The following is a 19,731-nucleotide window of genomic DNA, read 5'->3' as shown; positions in this document are numbered from 1 at the left end:
ATAAAGGAAAGTTATTCTTGCCAATAAAAAAGAATAGAGAACTACAACAAATCATAAATGATTAAGAGCAGCAAATGATAAAGGTTAACATTTTCTTTGACAAAGTGGGGAAAAGTTGTGTTCACAAAAAAATGAGTTGAGTTACATTCATGCAAAAACACCCTTTTTCATTCTCCTCTAGTTTAGCTTCTAGTGTTCAGGCCACTTCTAATTAAACAATAGGCCTTAATTCAGTGAATGTGCGTGTGAGTTGGGGACTCAACTGTTATACAATCAAAAGCCAATGACAACTGAATATCTCTTATTCTGCTTCTTCTGGTTGTGTCGTCTCCTCCTTTTGACATTTCTTTATTTTTCTTCAACAACAACAAAAAAGAAAAAAATATATTGATTTGAGGTTTTCCAGATGTGGGCGTTGTTGAGTACAGGAGCCCGTGCTGTATTGTCCAGGAGAGAGTCCTAGAAGGTGACTGCATGTATCAGAAAAAATAAGGTATTTGTGAGTGTGTGTGTGTATGAGGGAGTGCAAAATTAGAGAGAGAGAGAGAGAGAGAGAGAGAGAGAGAGAGAGAGAGAGAGAGAGAGAGAGAGAGAGAGAGAGAGAGACAGAGAGAAACAGAGAGAGACAGAGAGAGAGAGAGAGAGAGAGAGAGAGACAGAGAGAGAAAGAGAGAGAAAGAGAGAGAAGAGAGAGAGAGAGAGAGAGAGAGAGAGAGAGAGAGAGAGAGAGAGAGAGAGAGAGAGAGAGAGAGAGACTGTGGTGCTGTTTACATTGAGTGTAAATGTCTTTCTGTCCCTGAACAGGCAGGAGCTGTTCGCAGTTGCCTCATCAACACTTTATCATCATCATCATCATCATCGGTATCATCATCATCATCATCGTTATCAACATTAATTGTCTTTGAAGCTTTTCTTCGTCTTAATGTTCTTTCCTTCTTCCTGCCGGGCCTGCTTTTTGTTCAAGTCAGTGCCGCCACAAATGTCCCAAATCGGTTAGAGATATCAGAGTGCAGAGAGCGCCAGGACGAGACAGGCCCCCCTCGGCCTTTACTGTCCCCCAGCTCGTCTGTGCAGTGGACGGACAGGCACTGCAGGTGGTTACCTCCCCCTCCTCCTCCTCCTCCAGCTCCGGCTCCGGCTCCTGGGGCACCGGCTCCAGCCCCAGCCTTACTCTGGGACAGCTCTGATTCTGCAGACAAGCACAGAGAGGAAAACGATAATTAAGATGTGAAAAATGAAAAAAAAAACTTCAAGCAAATGGACATTCACTGATACAGATGAACCATTTCATATACACACTTAATTAAACCAGTGTCATTTTCACTTCCCACTCTAAATCTGTACTGTGAAATTAATTCAACACTATCCTACCACCCCATCAATACCAACCAAAAAGGAGGCTGTAAGCAAAGCTTCCTTTGCTCACACTCCACCTCCCACTGCCTGATATATATATATTAAGTGAAAAAACACATATACAAACATGAACGCATTCATTTGCTCCCAGTCAGGCGTGCAAATGTGGAGCCGTCCTGCATGACCTGCGGTCAGAGGGTCAAAGGGCACTGGGAATACTGGCCTTTAAACCTGCTTGACCCAATTTAGTAGTATAATGACTGTGCCATGGTATCGACCCGATGTCACCAAGGTATGGAGCCTCATATTAAATGGTTGCACCAAGCTTCCAGGAAAATCCATACACAGGTTGATTAAGTCAAATAAAAAAAAAAATGCAGTCGTCTGAGATGCATGCTTCACATATGGAGAAAAATGACTTTGTGCCATGTAACGAAAACATTTGTCATGGGGAAGATTGATGAGGACAGGAAGTGCTTGGCTAAACTATACATAAAAGTGCAGCGTCATTTCATCTGCTAAGAGACAGACTGCAGCGTACTGAGGGAGAAGAGGGCAGAAATGAAGAAAAGTTTAGGGGAAAGAGAAACACATCATCTAGGAAAGAGGTGAGAAGGGCACTATGTGTCATGACACTAGTGTTGCATCGTGTGTTTTGGGTTTTGACTGCAAGGAAGCCCAAAGCACGGAGAAAAGTGTGTGTGAAGATGTTAGGGATCCTTTAGAAAAATTGGTCCGCTTCTTCCCCCATCTTCTCACCACACAGAATATTCAACTGCCTTACACCATGTAGATGGTGAGCAGATCCGTGTGCTGCACAAAGACACTTTAAGGTACAGGGTGTCTGAATGTAGAGACAGGCAGAAAACAGCTCTGACAAGCTGAGTTACATGAGTCAGAGAAGGAGAGGCTGTGATAGACGACACAGTCTGGGCACAGAGGCTACAGATCACAACACTCCAGTCAGTCTGCTGCTCACCTGAGAGACAAGAGAAGCGCCGCACAGACCTCCATATCATCCACAGCCCTGTCTCCCCGCCTTTTTTTTTTTTAGCTCATCTTTCTCTGCCATTTAATTTTTTTTTTCTTCTTCTCGCTTACTGTTTTCATCTCCCTCCCTCTCTGCTTTCACAAGCCCAGAGGCAGCAGTGACAAAGTGTTAACAAAACACAGCCAGGGTAGAGAACCCAGGCCAGGCAGCTAGGACAACCAAGAGGAGAAGGCAGGCAGACATGCAGGCAGCGAGGCAGGCTTGCCCCCCAGCCTGTCTAGGCTGCGACCACTGGAATGGAAAAGTGGGGGGATTTGGTAAAAGGTCAGACAGCCAAGTCTCCCGTTGTTCCCCGTTTCGTTTTCTCTCCGATTGCCGGTCTCTGTGAATTTCTCTCGATCTCCCTCCCAAGGACTAGAAACATGGTTTAAGTGGGGGCTAAGGGTGCGGAGGGTAAGGGAGAAATGAGGATTTAAAGCAGCGTTGGGGGCGGCGGTGACAAGATCTAACATTTGCCAGAGGGTCCAGTCATACACCTCAGCATGGTGGATCTCATCTCACGCCCCGACCCCCACCCCTCCACCCACTCACACTCCCTCTTCCCAGCGCTGTGCCCTCCAGCACCCGCCAGCAGCTCATGCTAGCTGGGCACAGCAGGGTCCGCACCGGCCTGAATAGGCAGCCAAGCGTTCCCCTGGCTCACTGCTGACACACAGCAAACTGACAACGCGCACAGCCAAAAACACACAACACGCCAACCGCTGCCATACCCACACCAGCCCTCAGCTGCTGCTCCACATGCACACACACACACATAAGCAGAAACACACATACAATCCCAGCTAGACACGTCACTCAACTTCAATGCAAGGACAAGAGTAAAAAATATACCGACAAAAAAAAGATCAAATTATAAACACGATAAGTCTCTTTTCTTACGTACATATATAACTGTATTGCTTCTATAATCCCAGGATTCTTTTTCAGGTAAAACAGGATTTTAAAATAAATCTAAATAAACACAATTTAAGAAATGCTGTTAAAAGAAAACAATCTAATATATTTTTCGGTTGTTCATTTTTCTTTCATCTCTTTAGGTTGAAGAGCTGCAGTCCTGCTGAATGGGCTGATTGCTATTTGTTACAATGCAGTTGTCATTTAAGTGCATATGCAAAATACACCACTTAAATAGGCCGAGCACTTGACCACCTCAGTATTAAAATATCACCTAGTATTAAAAGGGTAGCCAAAAGGGGATTCAAGGGATGGGATTTTTGTTGGGAGAAATCCAGACACAACCCTTAAATTGTAAGCATTATCCATGGCGGCGCATTACTTCACAAGTGGAAAAGGCAGTGTGAAATTCTACATCACACAAATCTAAATCCCAAATCACCATGACATTTTACAAGCAGGGAAATCTGTGTTTATATATAATAAGATCTTTCTTGTTATGGCTGTTCATTGACTTACGTAGAATTCATATCCACGGTAATATCTCAATAATAGCCTATTCATCTGAAGGGAACAAGTGCTTAGCATCAGCAAGCGAGGGGGAAAATACCTAATAAAAAGGGAACAGTAACAGCGCAAGCAGCTGCGCGGAGCCACAAATACACCTAAATATCCTTAACCACATTACAGCTAGAAAAGATTACCACTGTGATGTGTTAAATAAATACGGAATTTAATGTGATGCACTTATATCACTATATCCCTCGCCCCAAGTGCAGTACTTTGTTATTTAGTGCCTGGTGATAATGCTCTCTCACACACGTGCACACACACATGCACACAAACATATACGATACACAAACACACACATATACTCACACACACACACACACACATGCTGACACACACAGCAGTGGGGTTTTGGAGCCGTCTCCCCGACGCAGCTAGAGACGATTTACAGAGATGAGTAGAGCTTCGAGTGTCATGAAGGCTGGGAGCACAGCGCACAGCTCTGGCTGTCTGGATGACACCAATGTGTCTGGGAGCTGACGGCCTGACACGGGTTTACGTGTCATATCACACACACTCAACACACTCGAAGTAACACAGGGAGGTAAACAAAGACTGCTTGAAGACAGTGTTTTAGAGCAATTTAATAATAAGTGTTAGAGTGCACGTCATTTTTTAATTATTCCTAAAAACAACAGCAAAATTAAAATAGTGACGCATGAAGCCGACACAGATATTGTGACTATTTGTAAAAAAAAAAAATAAGTAGGGCAGAAAAGAATGTGAAAGAAATGTATTTATTTAAGAAAAGCCTCTCTTCGGTGCAAGATCCTCAGAACTGTCAAATTGATTTCACAGGCCCCAGAATCCCATGCGGCAGGCCTCTGCCCTTTCTCTCCCAAGCTCTACTTCCATGACGACACTTCACCTTTAACCTTGTGCTCCAGAGGGCGCGACCCCATCCTCTGTGAACACAAACCAGCCCAATCAGAATGCTCCACTCGCTGACAAAAACACCCAAAGGCCTCTGCTCCTATGACAGTGTGTGACATCAGGTCAGATTCCTTTAGCATAACAACTACCACTATGGCCTTATGAGAGGATTCTGTCTTTGTCAGCACAAAACACCCATCACAATCCTCAGAGAAAAAGTAAGATTTAAAAAAAATAAAAAAGGAAAAAAGGGGGAGTAAAAAGGTCTGATTTTAACCGAGAAGGCCATAGAAGCAAAGAGAAAGTCTTCTCTTTTGGAAATAAAACAACTTAAGGTTCTCCCTATAGCATCTCATCACTGTCTCAGAAGTGACAGGACATGGAGATTGTTGGCGAAATTATTAAGCCATCCAGAAAATTGAAAAATATCCCTCAAGTACAGTTATGTTCAGAGAGGTCTTAATGATGTATGAGGGTTAACAGAGGTGTTATTCCAAGTATCCCCTGCCCCAGGGTGGATAGGGGACTGCCAGCATGTGGCAGGATTTCTAGAGGGATCCGAGGGACATTTCTCACACAGGAGTTATTTTTGGTTTGAATTACCTCTCTGTTCTCTGGCCTGCAACATAAAGTGGAAAAAACTTGCCCAGGCAGGCATTGCTCCTAGCATTTGTTACCTTCTCTCCAGCAACACTCCCATTCCCATCCCCTCAAACTCGGACACCCTCCGTCCCCATCCCCCGTCCCTCCGACCACAAGAAGTGCTTCGGAAACCAGACACAAATCAGAACATGGGAAGTGATTTAGTGTCTCCTTCATAACTCACAGCCATGTCCAGGACCTGTCCAGCGTGTCGTCCAACTCGGTGACATGTTGATCTACTTCGCTGTCTCTATTTTGCTTCAGCACAGTGCTGCAACACTTTGCTTTCTGTTTTTTCTTTTTTGAAAAGGTCAACCACATGTGAAAATAGCGGCAATTTTGAGGTTAGATGCACGTGCATGCTAGAGTGTACCTAGTAGAAGTTATAAATTCTGTTCCACAACTGTAAAAGTTAACAAACTAACAAACTCACAATAAGTTGATTTTGGTGGCTTTTCATTGCAAAAATAATCAGGAATGAGAATGAATTGAAAAAACTGTCTAGCTCGATAAAGAATTTATCTTTTAAAGAAAGATGCGTGTCCTATCTGTGATGCAAGAAAAAAAACACTTTCCTTACTAAAATGTAAGAAAAAGTGATTCCAGTACGTTTAGTGCCTTTTTAAGGGTTTTACACACATATTCATGATTATTTGTATAATATTATGAATCGCAATAATTTTGACCTGGATAATTGTGAAATTAAATGTTCAAACCGTCCTATGCCAAAAAAAAAAGATTATTTGAATCAGAGGAATTAATACAATTTATAAATTATATTCTCCATTTATTCATTGTGTTGCTGTTTGGTGTAAAACTAGCATGGAACTGATGGAAAGACATGTTTAAATAAAATGATTTTCTCTTCCATGAATGCAAAGCTATTACCCAGTCACTCGCTTTATGGACGAAACTGCTCTCTTTTACTTTCTCTTTCACTCCATCAGCCTCTTCTTCTGTCACCCAGGAGGAACAGCACCAGTGTCATAACCCATTTGTCAAGTGCTCAATACAAATTAAAGGCGCCTGACGACTAACTGTACGGCTAATAACATAAATACTGCTGGCATAGTGACAACATTTAAACCTCTGAAACTCCCGTACACACACACACACACACACACACACACACACACACACACACACACACACACACACACACACACACACACACACACACACACACACACACACACACACCTTTTAAAAGCTGTACTTATATCCCAGGCAACATGTTAACCCATGAAACCTTTCAGTAGCTTCTTTTTTTCTGTTTTGGTAGTCATTCAACAAGACAGTGGACATTTGAAGGCACGTCACATACATCCACGATCGAAGGTCTGAAAGTCCACGTTCTGTGCATCTAAGCTTTCCATTCCCTGCTGCATCCGAGGAGAATATTTACCACATGCTGAGACAAGTTTTATTTTATTCTAACACCCTTCCCCGGGGAAAACAAAACACCGGATGAGCTGCTATTTTGAAGAGTTGAAAATTCAGCAAGGCCTGACACCTTTGTTCATCTTTTTCTCTCTTCATCAGTCACAAACACGCTTCTTTAATAGGCTTCCTTTGACTGTCACTAGTGCTCAATGTCTTGCAAAAAGCCAGAGAACATTGAGCACACACACACACACACACACACACACACACACACACACACACACACACACGCAGTGTTTAATTCCAGGCGCTTTAAATGCATGCTAGGTGCTTTTCAGTCCTGTGCTATTTACAAGTCAAGTATGCTCTTAAATATTTTCAAGACATTAGTATTAAGTGTGCGTGTTCCACCGAGTGAGACACCTGAGATCGGGGCTGAAGTTGTGAGTCTGACACAGAGTCTAAATAAATCAAACGTTATGTCTACACCTGACAAATCCACACTATCTAGTTGCAGTGTCTACAAACCTGCCCTTCGTCACACACACACACACACACACACACACACACACACACACACACACTCGTGCATATCAGAACACGCATGCATAAAATCACAAACATACGGCGAGAGCAGAAATATAACATCACAGGAAAATTATTTCTGTGTCCACACCAGGGATGTGTTGGTCAGGAAGACGTTAGCTTCTAGACAAAAATTTGAATCGTATATTTATATTACTATTCTTTGTAGCTCCCATCGACCCATCAATAACCAAGTAAACTTAAAGGAGTTGCCCGAGGATGAATTATGACTTTTGGAAACAATATTACCAAGGCTAATTGCTATGATTATCATAATGATTATCATTACTGCAGTACAGGAGTGTGCAGGGGAAGGGGGTTAGTGGATGTGTGTTGTTGTAAAAAGTCAATATGAAACACCTTGTAATGACAGGTAAAGAACATAGACTGCCCCAAGCTGTTTTCCACATTCAAGCACGTGCCAATCACTTTCTACTTTTTTTTTTAGAAAAAGGAAATAGAAATTGTGATTTGTGGGGTTGTTGTCGTACTGAAATGTCAAAGGCAGGTAGTCTCACAGGATTGTTCTCCATGGTGGAATATCAATACGCTCTTTCAGTGGATTTAAGTGCTTTCTAGTAGGTGTGATAAGACGCAAGTTCCCTCTTTTCAAACCTGTCAAAGTCAGAGCGGAAGAGATTTGATCATGATTAGAGCTGTTTATGGGCAGATTATTGAGAGTGAAGAGTGAAACTATTCCACAGGGTCAACTATGACATTTTCAACTGTGCTGATTAAAAAAAAAGTAGGTGCGTGTGGCAAAAAGTAAAAATAACTGAATCACTTCCTACGTCTGCTGGTTGCCTGTTATCAAGGCTGTACACGAGTTTCCAAATAAACGGTCGGCTTCTGGCTAAGATATACTGAAGAGAAGGGAAGAGGAAGAGCGCAAAAGAAATATGAAAAAGGGGAAATGGTGTTAACTGACACCGTACAAGGAAAGGTCGCTGTGAGGAGCACAAGAAGCGGACTTGCACAGAGGACTCTGCAGGCCATGAGCAGACAGCGGCAGGTAGAAATGTGCCTCCATGCTGTCACAAAAAGAGGAGGCCAAACATGAGGTCCAAAGGGGGTCCTTACTGCAGCACGCATCACTTTGAACAAGCACACAGGGAGCACAGGGAGGGTGAGCTGGGATCCACTGAACAGACATCAGCTTTGAGAGCAAAGTTCCTCTGCAAATAAGCTCAGTTTTACCTATATTGGCTACTTGGGTGCACATTCATACGTTCAAGGCTAATTATGAAATGTCTTCTTCGAATCGTGGTAAGATGTATGGCTCTCTCTTGCTTTTAGCGCTAACACAAACACACCTGGCAACAAAGTGATCTGGGGTCCCTTTGAAGTTTCACACAACGTCACCTTGAGCACTCTTAGTGAAGAAGGCACAGAGCGATGGACACATTAACCAAATACTACCAACCTGACCCTTGACTTCCCAGCTTTTTTACTTGAACGGCAATCAATTCATCTGAAGCAAACTGCTCTGCATTACCGAAGGACACACAACACCGTAAGACACGTGTTTGAATTATCTCACAGTATAAGTTAACGTCCTATGCAACAGCAATACATTTTTCTTTTCTTTTTTAAACACTAAAACCTGCGTACTCAGCTCAAAGTCTGCACTCATCAGAAACTGATAATCTCATATTTTTAGTTACATCCTGGGGAGAGTTGAATGAGAAAGCACTCAAAGTTCTGCTTATAACTACAATGAAATTAATTGAAATGCATTTTCATTTAGATTTTATTTTTTAATCGGCTATTCCAAAAGCTATTTTTTGTGAATAAATAACCAGATATCATGCTAATTGTTCAAGAATTTAAATAATGTATGCATAGTTCAGCAGCACTCCTGAGGAATGGAAAAAGGAGTTTGACAGGTCATATCAACTTTAGAAAATTAATTTCTATTTATTTCATATCTCATGCAACCGTTACAATATTCTTTTGCAGTGAAAGTTTTTTTGAAGTTATTACAAGTGAGAAACGCATATTTGCACCTTCACAGGAATTAGATCACATTTTCTCCTCATGAAAATTATAATCTTAAGACTTTTCTTGTTTAACGGTCTTAGGAATCGTCCTGATTTATATCAAATCAGTGTCACTGACATTATCTCCCAAAGTGTAGAATTTAGTTCACAACACTGAGGATGAGGATGAGTGGTAGGGGTGGATAATCTTTGCAATGTGAAAAGCCTGTGGGATGCTTGCTCTTATGGAACTACTCTGTGGGCTATGACTTATCTTAAATTATTATGTTATTTTGCTCCCTTCTGTGTAGCCTAAGCATCCGATTCAATCTCAAAATCCCCCTCCCAAATACACCTCCACCCTTTTTTCATCTTTGCTGTCTGAAGCACTCAAATGAGAAACTGTCAGGAGCCGTGATTTGTGCTAACTAGCTATCGATCGCTCCAGAGCTGCATGCCTGTCCATGCAGGGAGGGCTGAAAGAGGAGAGAAGAGTGGAGAGGAGACAGGAGATAGAAAGAGAGAGGGGAGAGGAAATGAGAGCATAAATTTAACTATTCTGCCTTTAAATACCTACAGATTTTTCTAAAGTTATTTTATTAGAATGTGCTATCAGCCCAAGAGAAATTAAAACAGAGAGAGCAACAAGGTGACTGTAGCTGACTGCTTATCAGAGTTGGGTTTCCAACTCAAAATAATACTCATTAATCAATATCCAAAGTGATTAAATTAGGCTACTTATCATCTCCTGGCATCAGTAGGCTTCTTTCACTTTTGACATGTTCAGTTTTATTTTGTTTTTTTGTAAAGTTCACACACACACACACACACACACACACACACACACACACACACACACACACACACACACACACACACACACACACACACACACACTGTGGGAACACATGATAAGTAATTCGTCTTCTAATTTAGTTGAGGACTGTGAGCACTATTTGCCTCAAGTGAAATGTGCTTGTTGTCAACATTCTGGCTCAAATTTAAATATAGCCTTTATACACTAGTTGTTATTTTTCTGTTGAATTATAATTGAGTTGAACGGTGATATTAGTCACATCTGTGTAAACGGACAGTTACAGTGGTCCCCCGAAGTAATGGCATTGGTGTTACTACCGACATCCTGTGCTCAGTCTCGTATAAACAATGCGCCTGACTCCGCGCGGTGCGCGCCCCCGCGACTCTCTGCACCCGCAATGATCAGAACAAAGAGGCGCTCGAGACGCGCGAGGCGAAATCCACATTTATATACATACATATTATTATATATCCACAATTCTTTCTCTAGGTTAACCCTGACGATGGTCAGTTCTTCCAGATTTTCTTATGCAGCAACATCAACCATTTCTGTCTGCTGCTTTAACTGGAAATTATTTGGAAATAGCCAACGTAAAAAAAGAAGAAATGATTAAAATAAAAACAAAAATAAGAAGGCATAAATGTATAAAACTAATATATTTTAATACACAACATCTCTTACTTTGCAATTATATCGCACAATTATTTATCAAAATTGTTTTATATTACGATTAAATCATACACAATAATATAAATAAATCAATAAAATAATAAAGTATTATTTACTAACAACATCAATATTAGCATATTAGGAATAATAAAACAGTAAAACATGAAAACCCTATAATAACCATGAACCTTTGCGGACTGTATTCTCTGCGTTTCGTTAGAAGAAAAAAAAACTGCCTCGGTTACTTTAGGCCAGAACATTTTACATTTTCCTTGAGAAACTTTGTTTCGTAAAGACTATTAAATTAATGCCAACATATTTTTACGCTACATATATATGATGATACATAATTTGCCAATGACAAAAGAGACTGTGATGAATAATACTGCTTACAACCAATCAAACTACAATTTAAAACTAGATACTAAAAAGTATTAAAAGGTCTCTAAATTAAATTTTTCCCACGGAAAATAAAATTGAAATTAAATAGCTGTATTCATTTCACCATGCTATTTAATCCTTGAAATCCTGTCCTGCCAATCTGAAGTCAATCCACTTTCACCAGCTCTGTATTATCCCATGGTAATAACAAAAACAAACACGTAACAAGGCAAGGGAAACCCCGCTGCGCAAACGCATTTCCTCAAAAAGCTATTAATCTTCTCAATGTAGTTGTTCACCCTGAAAACCGAGATAAAGAGCCTCAGGAAATGTTTACTTTACTTGAGCTGTTCTTTTGAAGTGCCTATACAATGAAGATACGTATAAGAAATACATTGTCGTTAGGTACGAGGTTTACTTTGTTCAGTCAGATACATTTAAAATTGCTCCACACTGAAAATATATATGTTTTTCCATTCTTCAAAACGGACCCAATTTAACAAGATAAATACCGCATAAATCTTCTTTTTTATTTTCTTTGTAAAAACTTCAATGACGTTACCATTAAATGTATTCCTGTAGACTAAACCGCTAAAATTCAAAGACTTAAACAGAGACGGCTGCTTTCTGGCGGCACAATATGGACAAAAGGTCTTTTATTATCAGCGTTACCAGAGCATTTGACCTATTATGCATGTGATGTTACACTGCATTTCAGATCAAATAAATAGCATTTTAGAAGGAAGAAAATGTCAAATACAAATTAATTTATTGAACAAAAGTGATCAAGAAGTGAAGCCTGTGTCTTGCATGTGTGAGAGTGAGCTTGAGACACAGAAGATTAGAGAAAGAAAGAAGGAAAAGTCGGTAAAATATGAGAAAACAAACAAAACTGTTTTACTTACCTTCTTTGCTGTTGTTTTGGACCTTGTTCTTTTCCCATGGTCCCATGGCCTTGTCATCCTCTGACCCGTCCATCATGGCCTTGTCACTGGGCACGTACCAGGTGGCGTGCTGCTCTGCCATAAGGGTGTCAAGGTCAATAGTGCCCATTGAGCCCTTCCCAGCATCAGGACTGCAGCTTGCCAGCTCATTGTCTCCGTTCTGTGAGGGACAGTCACCATTCTTTTTGCCATTTTTTATGGCCAGGGGCTGGTCCTCAGAGATACTGAATTGCTGCCGCTGGAGCTGGATCTGGGCCTGAAGAATCTCCAGAGGATGGATGTCTTCCTGGCCAGAGGTGCTGGATGGGGTGCGTACCTGCTCCCCCCCAGGGGTGCCTGGGTGGCTCACCCCACTGGCCCCTGTGCCCCCTCCAGCATTCTGTCCATAGCTGTCTGGCGTCGAGGTAGTGTGATTGTTAATGCCCATGGGTAGGGGCTTCTGTCCATTCATCAACCCGTGGTCACTCCTCTGCATTTTGGGGGAGCCAGTGGTCATAGGGCTGCGATTAGGCTTGGTGGCAGAGGGGCCTCCTGCATCTGAGCTGGAGGACACCTCGTCCTCATTGCCATAGTGGGTGCTGACATCGTCAGGAAAGTCCACTCTTGGTGAGCTGCTGTCAGACTTGGAGACACTTTGAATGCCACTGTCCAAGGAAGACATCAAATCGGCCTGGTCCCCCAACATTAGGTCGCCTCCTTTTCCCCAAGAGGGTGATTGGAGGTGTTTCTCATGGGGTGTACCCCCACCCCTCTCCCCAACACCAGCAGAGGGGGTCTGCTGGCCTGGACTTACAACAGGGTTAGCATTGTCAGGGGAAAAAAAAATTCCAGGGCTCACATGTCCACTGTCTCTTTTTCTCCTACCTCTCCCTCTTCCACTCCCTGTTGTTGCTTTCCCCTCACTGCATGGGGTAGCGTCCATGTTGTAATTTGGGGAGAGGGCACTGGCTTCCCCCTGCACCGTCTGGCTTTGACTTGCAGGCTTAGAGTTGCTATTCCCAGTGCCAGGCATCTGGCTGTTCTGGGAAGTGCTGCTCTGAAAATATTCAGGTCCAGCACTGCCAGTCCCATTAGATGTGTTGCTATTAATGTCCTGCTCTGTCTGACTCAGTTTTCGCTTGCCCTCATTTTGGTTCTTCTTGTTGAATGTTACATTAAGATTGGGGGCCCCAAGGCTAGCGATCATGTTCTGGCAGGCCGTGGAAAGGGCCGCCAGGCAGCTCTGGCCAAAAACACTGTCTTTAGCACTGGTTTTGCTGAAGTTCCCAAGGGACAGAGCTCCAAGCTTACTAACAGACGACCGCTGGCCTGGGGGAAACTCTGACTGAGGAGGGTAGCTCCCTGGTGAGGTGTTCACCCCCTGGGGAGCACTGTGGGCAGGCCCCTGACGGTTAGCCCCCCCATAGGGAAAGGTTGGCTGTGCTCCCATTGGAGGTGCAGGGAAGTCAGTTGGCCGCCTCTCTGCTGGGGCATTTGGATGTCCTGCCCCGGCTCCTGGAGACTGCATTTGTGAAAGGTTGCCCATGTTCCCGCTGAATTGTGAGTGCATGCCTGGAGAATGGAGAGCCTGTACATGCCCATCTCCTGGTATTCTCATGGGCTCCTGCATGCCCATGCCTGGTCTAAAAATCATTCCAGCTCCGTTTTGCTGTAGCCCGATGTCATGGGGCCCCGACTCATTACCCGCTCCACCCATACGCCGTGACATCATCTCCCCTGGTGGGTGGGACCCTTGGAACCAGGAGTTCTCCTGAGTTACATGAGGATTTTGTCCATCAATGTTGGGCATCCTGCCAGCATTCTCCCTGTCAAAGTTGGGCTGAGGCATGTTCCCGACTGGGCCTCCGTGAGTCATTGGGCCAGGAGGTACATCGCCGTGGTGACCCAGCTGCTGCAGACTGGGCTGCCTCATCCTCTGCTGCTGGTTGCGCGAGGCCATTTGTTTGATCATCATGGCTGCATTTTGCCGTTGCTGCAGAGACTGCTGCTCAGGCCCTGGGTGCTGCAGGGGACCTGGTGGGAAACCTTCACTCACAGGTGGGGTGAACTCACCAGGCAGGCCGGTGTAGGCAGAGGGGGAGAGGTGGTTATCCATTCCACCACACCAGCCTTCACTGCCATGTGCATTAGGAAAGTCAAATCTAGGCCTCTTCGCCATGTTCATATAAGGAGAGTCAAAGTGTTGCAGCCTTTGATTTGGCGGCTGTTGGGAGGGAGGAGGAGCTGGCTGTTGCATATTAAACATGGGGTCCCCATAGGGGTTCAGACCCCTGTTTTCCAGTCTATGAATGGGATATTCAAACTGGTTGTGTTGGCCAGGCATCATGACCCCTCCGTCCAGAATGTTAGGGTTAGTCGAACCAGGCTCAGCCTGAGGGGGTCGGGGGAGGCCAGGGGGACATGCATTTTGTCTGGCTATCAAGCCAGCCTGTTGTTGTTGCTGCTGCATGAGAGGATGCCTTGCATTGACCCCTGGCTCCATTCCCACGGGCACCTTGCGGCCATTTCCAAAACGTTCAAAAAACACTCCATGCTGAGGCTGCTGGGGCTGGGGAGGCGGCGGGTGTCCCTTAGAGATACCTGGCATACCTGGTGTCCGTGGCATGCCAGGGTTCCCTGGGAAATTACCACTGGGAACTGGCCTTCCAGGCCCAAAATGGGGTAACTGAGATTCTGATTCTGATGGGGAAAATACATGTACATCAAAATGTCCAGATGGAGGCTCACTTGGGAAGTTATACTCTAATCCTTCTACAGCTCCCTGGTTGGGCATCCGCCGAGACTCCAGGCCATGAGTCTCAGAAGAGGAGGATGAGGAGGATGGGAGACCATGGAAGGATGCTGCTCTGTTAGGCGACTGGTCCAGGGGTAGACAGGGAGCAGGGACAGCATGGCTGCCACTGGGAGGACCGTGATGTTGAAAGTCAGGCATGTTACCAGGCCGCTGCTGCTGCTGCTGGGGAAAGCCATCCCCTGCCTGTCCCTCAGCAAGAGGATCAAATCCTTCTCCAAAGCCCTGTTGTGGTCCCATGCCATTGTTGTTGTACCCCATTAGCCTGCCTCCATGCAGGCATGATGACCCTGGCTCTGGGCCTCCAAAATTTCCACTGAAATGAGGATGAGGTTGGTGGGGGTGAGGTTGATGGCCGTGAGGATGTCCTTGATGAGGTTGCTGGTTGTTAAAAAATCCATGCATGGGTCCTTGCTGCTGCTGCTGCTGAAGTCCGCCGCTTGCGTGCATGTCCGAGTGGCCCCGCGGGTGAAAGCCCCCGTACTGCTGCTCTCCGTTCATGTTCATATTGAGCCCAAGCATTTGTGGCTCACTCAGAGGTCCCATGCCGGGTTCCACAGCTCCCGGCGGGCCTCCAGCGTGAAAACCAGGGCTTTTATAATGGGAGCCCATGTTCGGTCTCGGGTGGCTTATGTTTCTCTCTGACTGGCCAGGGTTTCTGCTATTAATCTGAGAAGCAAACTGCTCCAGCCCAAACATACTACCCTGCAATCAATCCCACATGACGGCCAGTTTACCAGACATCAGCACAAAGTCTGTTTTTAACATACAATCCCAAAAGTAAAAAGTAAAAAGAGATATAAAATAAATTGTTTAAAGGTTTGTATTACTCTAATAACCAAACTGTGTTATATTCTTTAAATGTTACACCTCACCAAATAAGTTATTATGGTGAATCAATCGTTTTTGTTGTTCAACTCAAAGGACGGGCATAAGAGAGGGAATCGACTGTGTCCAAATACGCACGTAAACTGTGTCCCCGCTCCCGTAGTTATGCGTGCACTTGACAGCTTTTCATTTTGTATTTGATTAAGCAAACGCATATAAAACACTGGTTTTGAACTTGCTGCACGAGGGACCTACCATATTCCAAAGTTTTTCTGTGCGCATTTCTTCGGTGCGAACATGACACAAAAACATCTCCTTGACAAACTAAATGAACTGCAGCGATCGAACAGGTAATATGACGATTTCTGTCAGCTAATTCTTTATTCCAGTCCAATGTAAAAAGTCCCTGAGCGACTTTTTGGATAAGGTCCGATACTGGAAACAAGAAAAAAAAAAAAAGTCCAAATTGAGCCGTATAGTTAAAATTACCCCTGTAGCTTAGAGGAAAAAAATATTTATTTAAATAAATACTGCCCACTGATGTCTTTAAAAATCACGCTAACTGCCGAGCAGGCACGTAGCTAAGAGTCCAGTGTGATTGAAAGTCCACAAAAACGGATCTCCAACCCAAGCACCGGAGAACCGGAGCGTCCGTAAACGCGACCTGGACCCGGAGCAGCGCGGCATGCACTACCCGCACTCCACAACTCCGGAGCGGCTGGACAGCATCCTTCACACGCTGCCGGTCCTGCGCCTTGCAGAGAAGCACCTTCGCCTTAAGTCCTTTCAAAGCGTGCCGCTCCTAACGTGTGCGTCCCTTCGTTTACCGAGTCGTGTCTGGTGTGGTCTGAGTGCACTTTGGAGCGATTCACAGATACACTCTCACTGCGCTCTGCCGCTTGGCGCTGTGTGAGCCAGCAACAAGTTTTGCATTTCTGCAGCCGCTTCCATCAGGGAGCCCTCAGCCAATCAGAACGACCGAAGAAGGCTTCCAGGGCGGGACAAACGCATTTAAGGTGGTCCATGAGATTGTGTGAAAATCTGATCTTAGAAATGGCTTTGGCTTGAAGTGTATGTCATGTTTGCACCAAGCCAGATCGCGCAGTATTGTCAGAATAAAACCCACCATAACATTTGAACCGATCTTGAAAATAATTTGATTTTCTCCAAACGGATCTTTTGTTTTCCACAGAATTGTAGTTACAACCACTGAGGTGAGGAAACACTGCTGCAACTCTCACATCCTCCACTGGAGGATGAAGTAAATGTCAGCACATGTTGTTAAAGTTGTATGTTGCTCTAGCCTTCCTCACCAATGAGCAAACTACTTTTTTTTAACTCCTGCACCCACACATTCATGCAGTGACCAGCCATAATGCATAACTTACACCGCTGTCGAATGAATAGACGGACAAAGTTGGTAACAGGATTTATAAATTCAATACAGTCTCAATCAACAATGCTGAGGATGTTACATTTGTTCTCAAAATGAAAATGTGTAATGAATGATGAAACAGTCAACCTTGCCCTCAGTAGATTGACTTACAGTGTGTTCTGACTCAAATGTCGCTTAAATGTCCAAGCTAATATTGATTCTGGGATAAAGGTATGAATAATGTCGTCAAACTCACTCCTGTCTTATATGTGTGTGTGTGTGTGTGTGTGTGTGTGTGTGTGTGTGTGTGTGTGTGCGTGTGTGCGTGTGTGTGTGTGTGTGTGTGCGTGTGCGTGTGACTATGTCCCAACGGAGGAAAAGAAATCCTCCTTAAAAGACCATCTGAACTAAATCATGTGGATGATATTGGGCTTCGGTTCCGATAATCAATAGCATTCTCTTAGTATTATAGTCTGTAAAATAGAACACTTTTCAAAGGCCAAATTAGGATAAATTACTTCAAAGGTTAATTAGCTGTGGGCCTGGAATGGCCGAGGTTATCTGTGCAAGGTTAGGTGGTGCAATAACCTGAGATTAGACGTAACATATTGCAAATAACTTATCTTCATGTTTATGTGAGTTTGATGCAAAACATCCCAATATAAGGAAGTCAACCACAATAACACACACACACACACACACACACACACACACACACACACACACACACACACACACACACACACACACACATATATATATATATATATATATATATATATATATATATATATATATATATATATATATATATATATATATATATATATATATATATATATTTATTATATATATATTTCGGATGTTATGTTTTTTGTTATGTAATTCTGACTGTGTTCATGTTGTGTGTAGCTCACACGTCTCTAGCTCTCTCTTTGTGTGTTCTTATCCAGTTGTTTGGGAATTTTGGAGAGACCGTGGCTCTTGTACCTCTTATGAATTGTAACATCACCAAGTTCACAAATTTAAACTTCTTAAAAAAAACGTCAGCTATATAGTAGTAAAAAATATTTTTGATGTCTACAATTAATTGGATTGTGTGTATGTTGGAAAATCTTACCTCCTAAGATTAACACAACTCTGTACATATTTGAAATAAAACATGTGGGAATACTGAACACAATGTATTTTCATTCACCACCATGGATATTTTCTTTGGTGAAATGAGAACAACACATTATTATTTTCCCGACGTTGTGGACAGTGGGCATTTAGAGAATTTGTTGTCAGACATCTCTGTACCTTTGGGAGGAAAATCAAGAGGACTTTTACCAAACAGACACAGTGCCACCTAGCGGCTGCCAACGTTCTTGCTGAAGCATTCAGATCAAACTTTTAAATATGAGGCATAGGTCTAAAATGGTACATGCTGTAAATACAATTTGAAAATCGAAATATTAATCGGTAGCAGACAACTACTACAATTTGGTTCACATAAAACGCTTGCGAGTCAGTGTGAAGTGTGAAATAATTTACCACCTATCTATTTTCACTTTGTCAAATCTGTTCTCGTTTTAAACCGTCATGCATGAAAGCAGTGCATTGAGTAATTATTAAAAAAGAGACTATGTTCAGTCTCACTGAATCTTGTTATTTTACAGGGAGTTTGATATTTAGGGAAAATTATTACTAAGTTAAACATATTCATTTTTCTTCGAGAACAATTGCAGCCTCGGTAAACATAAATAAAAATAATGTCTGTGTATATTTGACAATAAATGTCTTAGATTCGCGTATATAATCAAATGTTTATTATGAAACTGCATTTTTTAATTTAGCTTTTTTAATGTGATTGTTTTAGACAAGTTCAGCTGGAATGTGTGTAAAGAAACAACCAGCTCTAAATGGCATAAACTGGCTCACAGAAGCACGCCATGTGCTCAGCCCTGCACCTCCAGGAGAAGGCTGTTTGTCAGGGCCGAGTGTGGAGACAGGTCAGGACGAGGCATTGTGAGGTGATAGGAAGAAGTTTCTGTGTATATTTGGAATTCTGGGGGGAGGGAGGGATGTGCACTCCTTGCAGCTGAGAGGACAGCAGCACAGAGCGAGGAGGCAGGAGGCAGAGGGAGACGGTTGTGCTGTGAAGGAGACATGGTCTAAAGTACCTGTCTTCTCCAGAAGGAAGGAGCAGCATGTTGAGCTGTTCTGAAGGTTGCTGTGCTTGTGTGGCGTGCTGCTAGGAGAAAAAAAACCCCCACCTATTCTAGTATCACCATGCTAGAGCCAACTGGATGCAGCATCATTAGATTTTCACCCAGACAAGCACAAAAGTGTGAATATCAAACTGTTTTAGCCGAGGCAACCATCCCCGCTATGTGAAGCCCCTTAGGAATACTAGGCCTCATGTTCATTTCTCAACTGATAAAGGCTCGTTGTAATACAAAAGGCAATTAACACTAGGCAAAGAAAATAAGATTTTGTTTCATCTGACTGTAATACCACGACCCATGTGATACAGTCCCTGCTCGCTCTGACTACTCTTCTCAAATACAGACAGACAAGTTAAGTATGACAAACCGATGGCATGGTCTCT

General features: G+C 43.3%; 1 protein-coding gene across 1 annotated transcript; it reads right to left on the bottom strand.

The window, feature by feature from the left end:
* Positions 1–692: 692 nt before the first annotated feature.
* mn1b (meningioma 1b) lies at positions 693–16,652 on the bottom strand. Its single transcript, XM_068566608.1, has 2 exons — positions 12,106–16,652; positions 693–1,189 (listed from the first exon to the last, which is right to left on the bottom strand). The coding sequence occupies exons 1-2, from the start codon at positions 15,632–15,634 to the stop codon at positions 960–962; spliced, it is 3,759 nt and encodes a 1,252-aa protein (XP_068422709.1). The 5' UTR covers positions 15,635–16,652; the 3' UTR covers positions 693–959.
* Between the last annotated feature and the right edge of the window lie 3,079 nt (positions 16,653–19,731).

This window comes from Clinocottus analis, unplaced genomic scaffold (assembly GCF_023055335.1).
Source record: "Clinocottus analis isolate CAN_PGR_092001 unplaced genomic scaffold, fCliAna1.0.p SCAF_7, whole genome shotgun sequence".
Taxonomy (NCBI): domain Eukaryota; kingdom Metazoa; phylum Chordata; class Actinopteri; order Perciformes; family Cottidae; genus Clinocottus; species Clinocottus analis.
The sequence above is the reverse complement of the archived record's forward strand: the minus strand, read 5'-3'. Positions and strand labels throughout refer to the sequence as shown.

Bases quoted from the DNA above. Each gene is read 5' to 3' on its own strand.
- mn1b (XM_068566608.1), bottom strand. From the start codon at position 15,634: ATGTTTGGGCTGGAGCAGTTTGCTTCTCAGATTAATAGCAGAAACCCT. The intron at 1,190-12,105 runs GTAAGTAAAACA...GCTTGTCTGCAG, and splicing joins CCAAAACAACAGCAAAGAAG to AATCAGAGCTGTCCCAGAGT.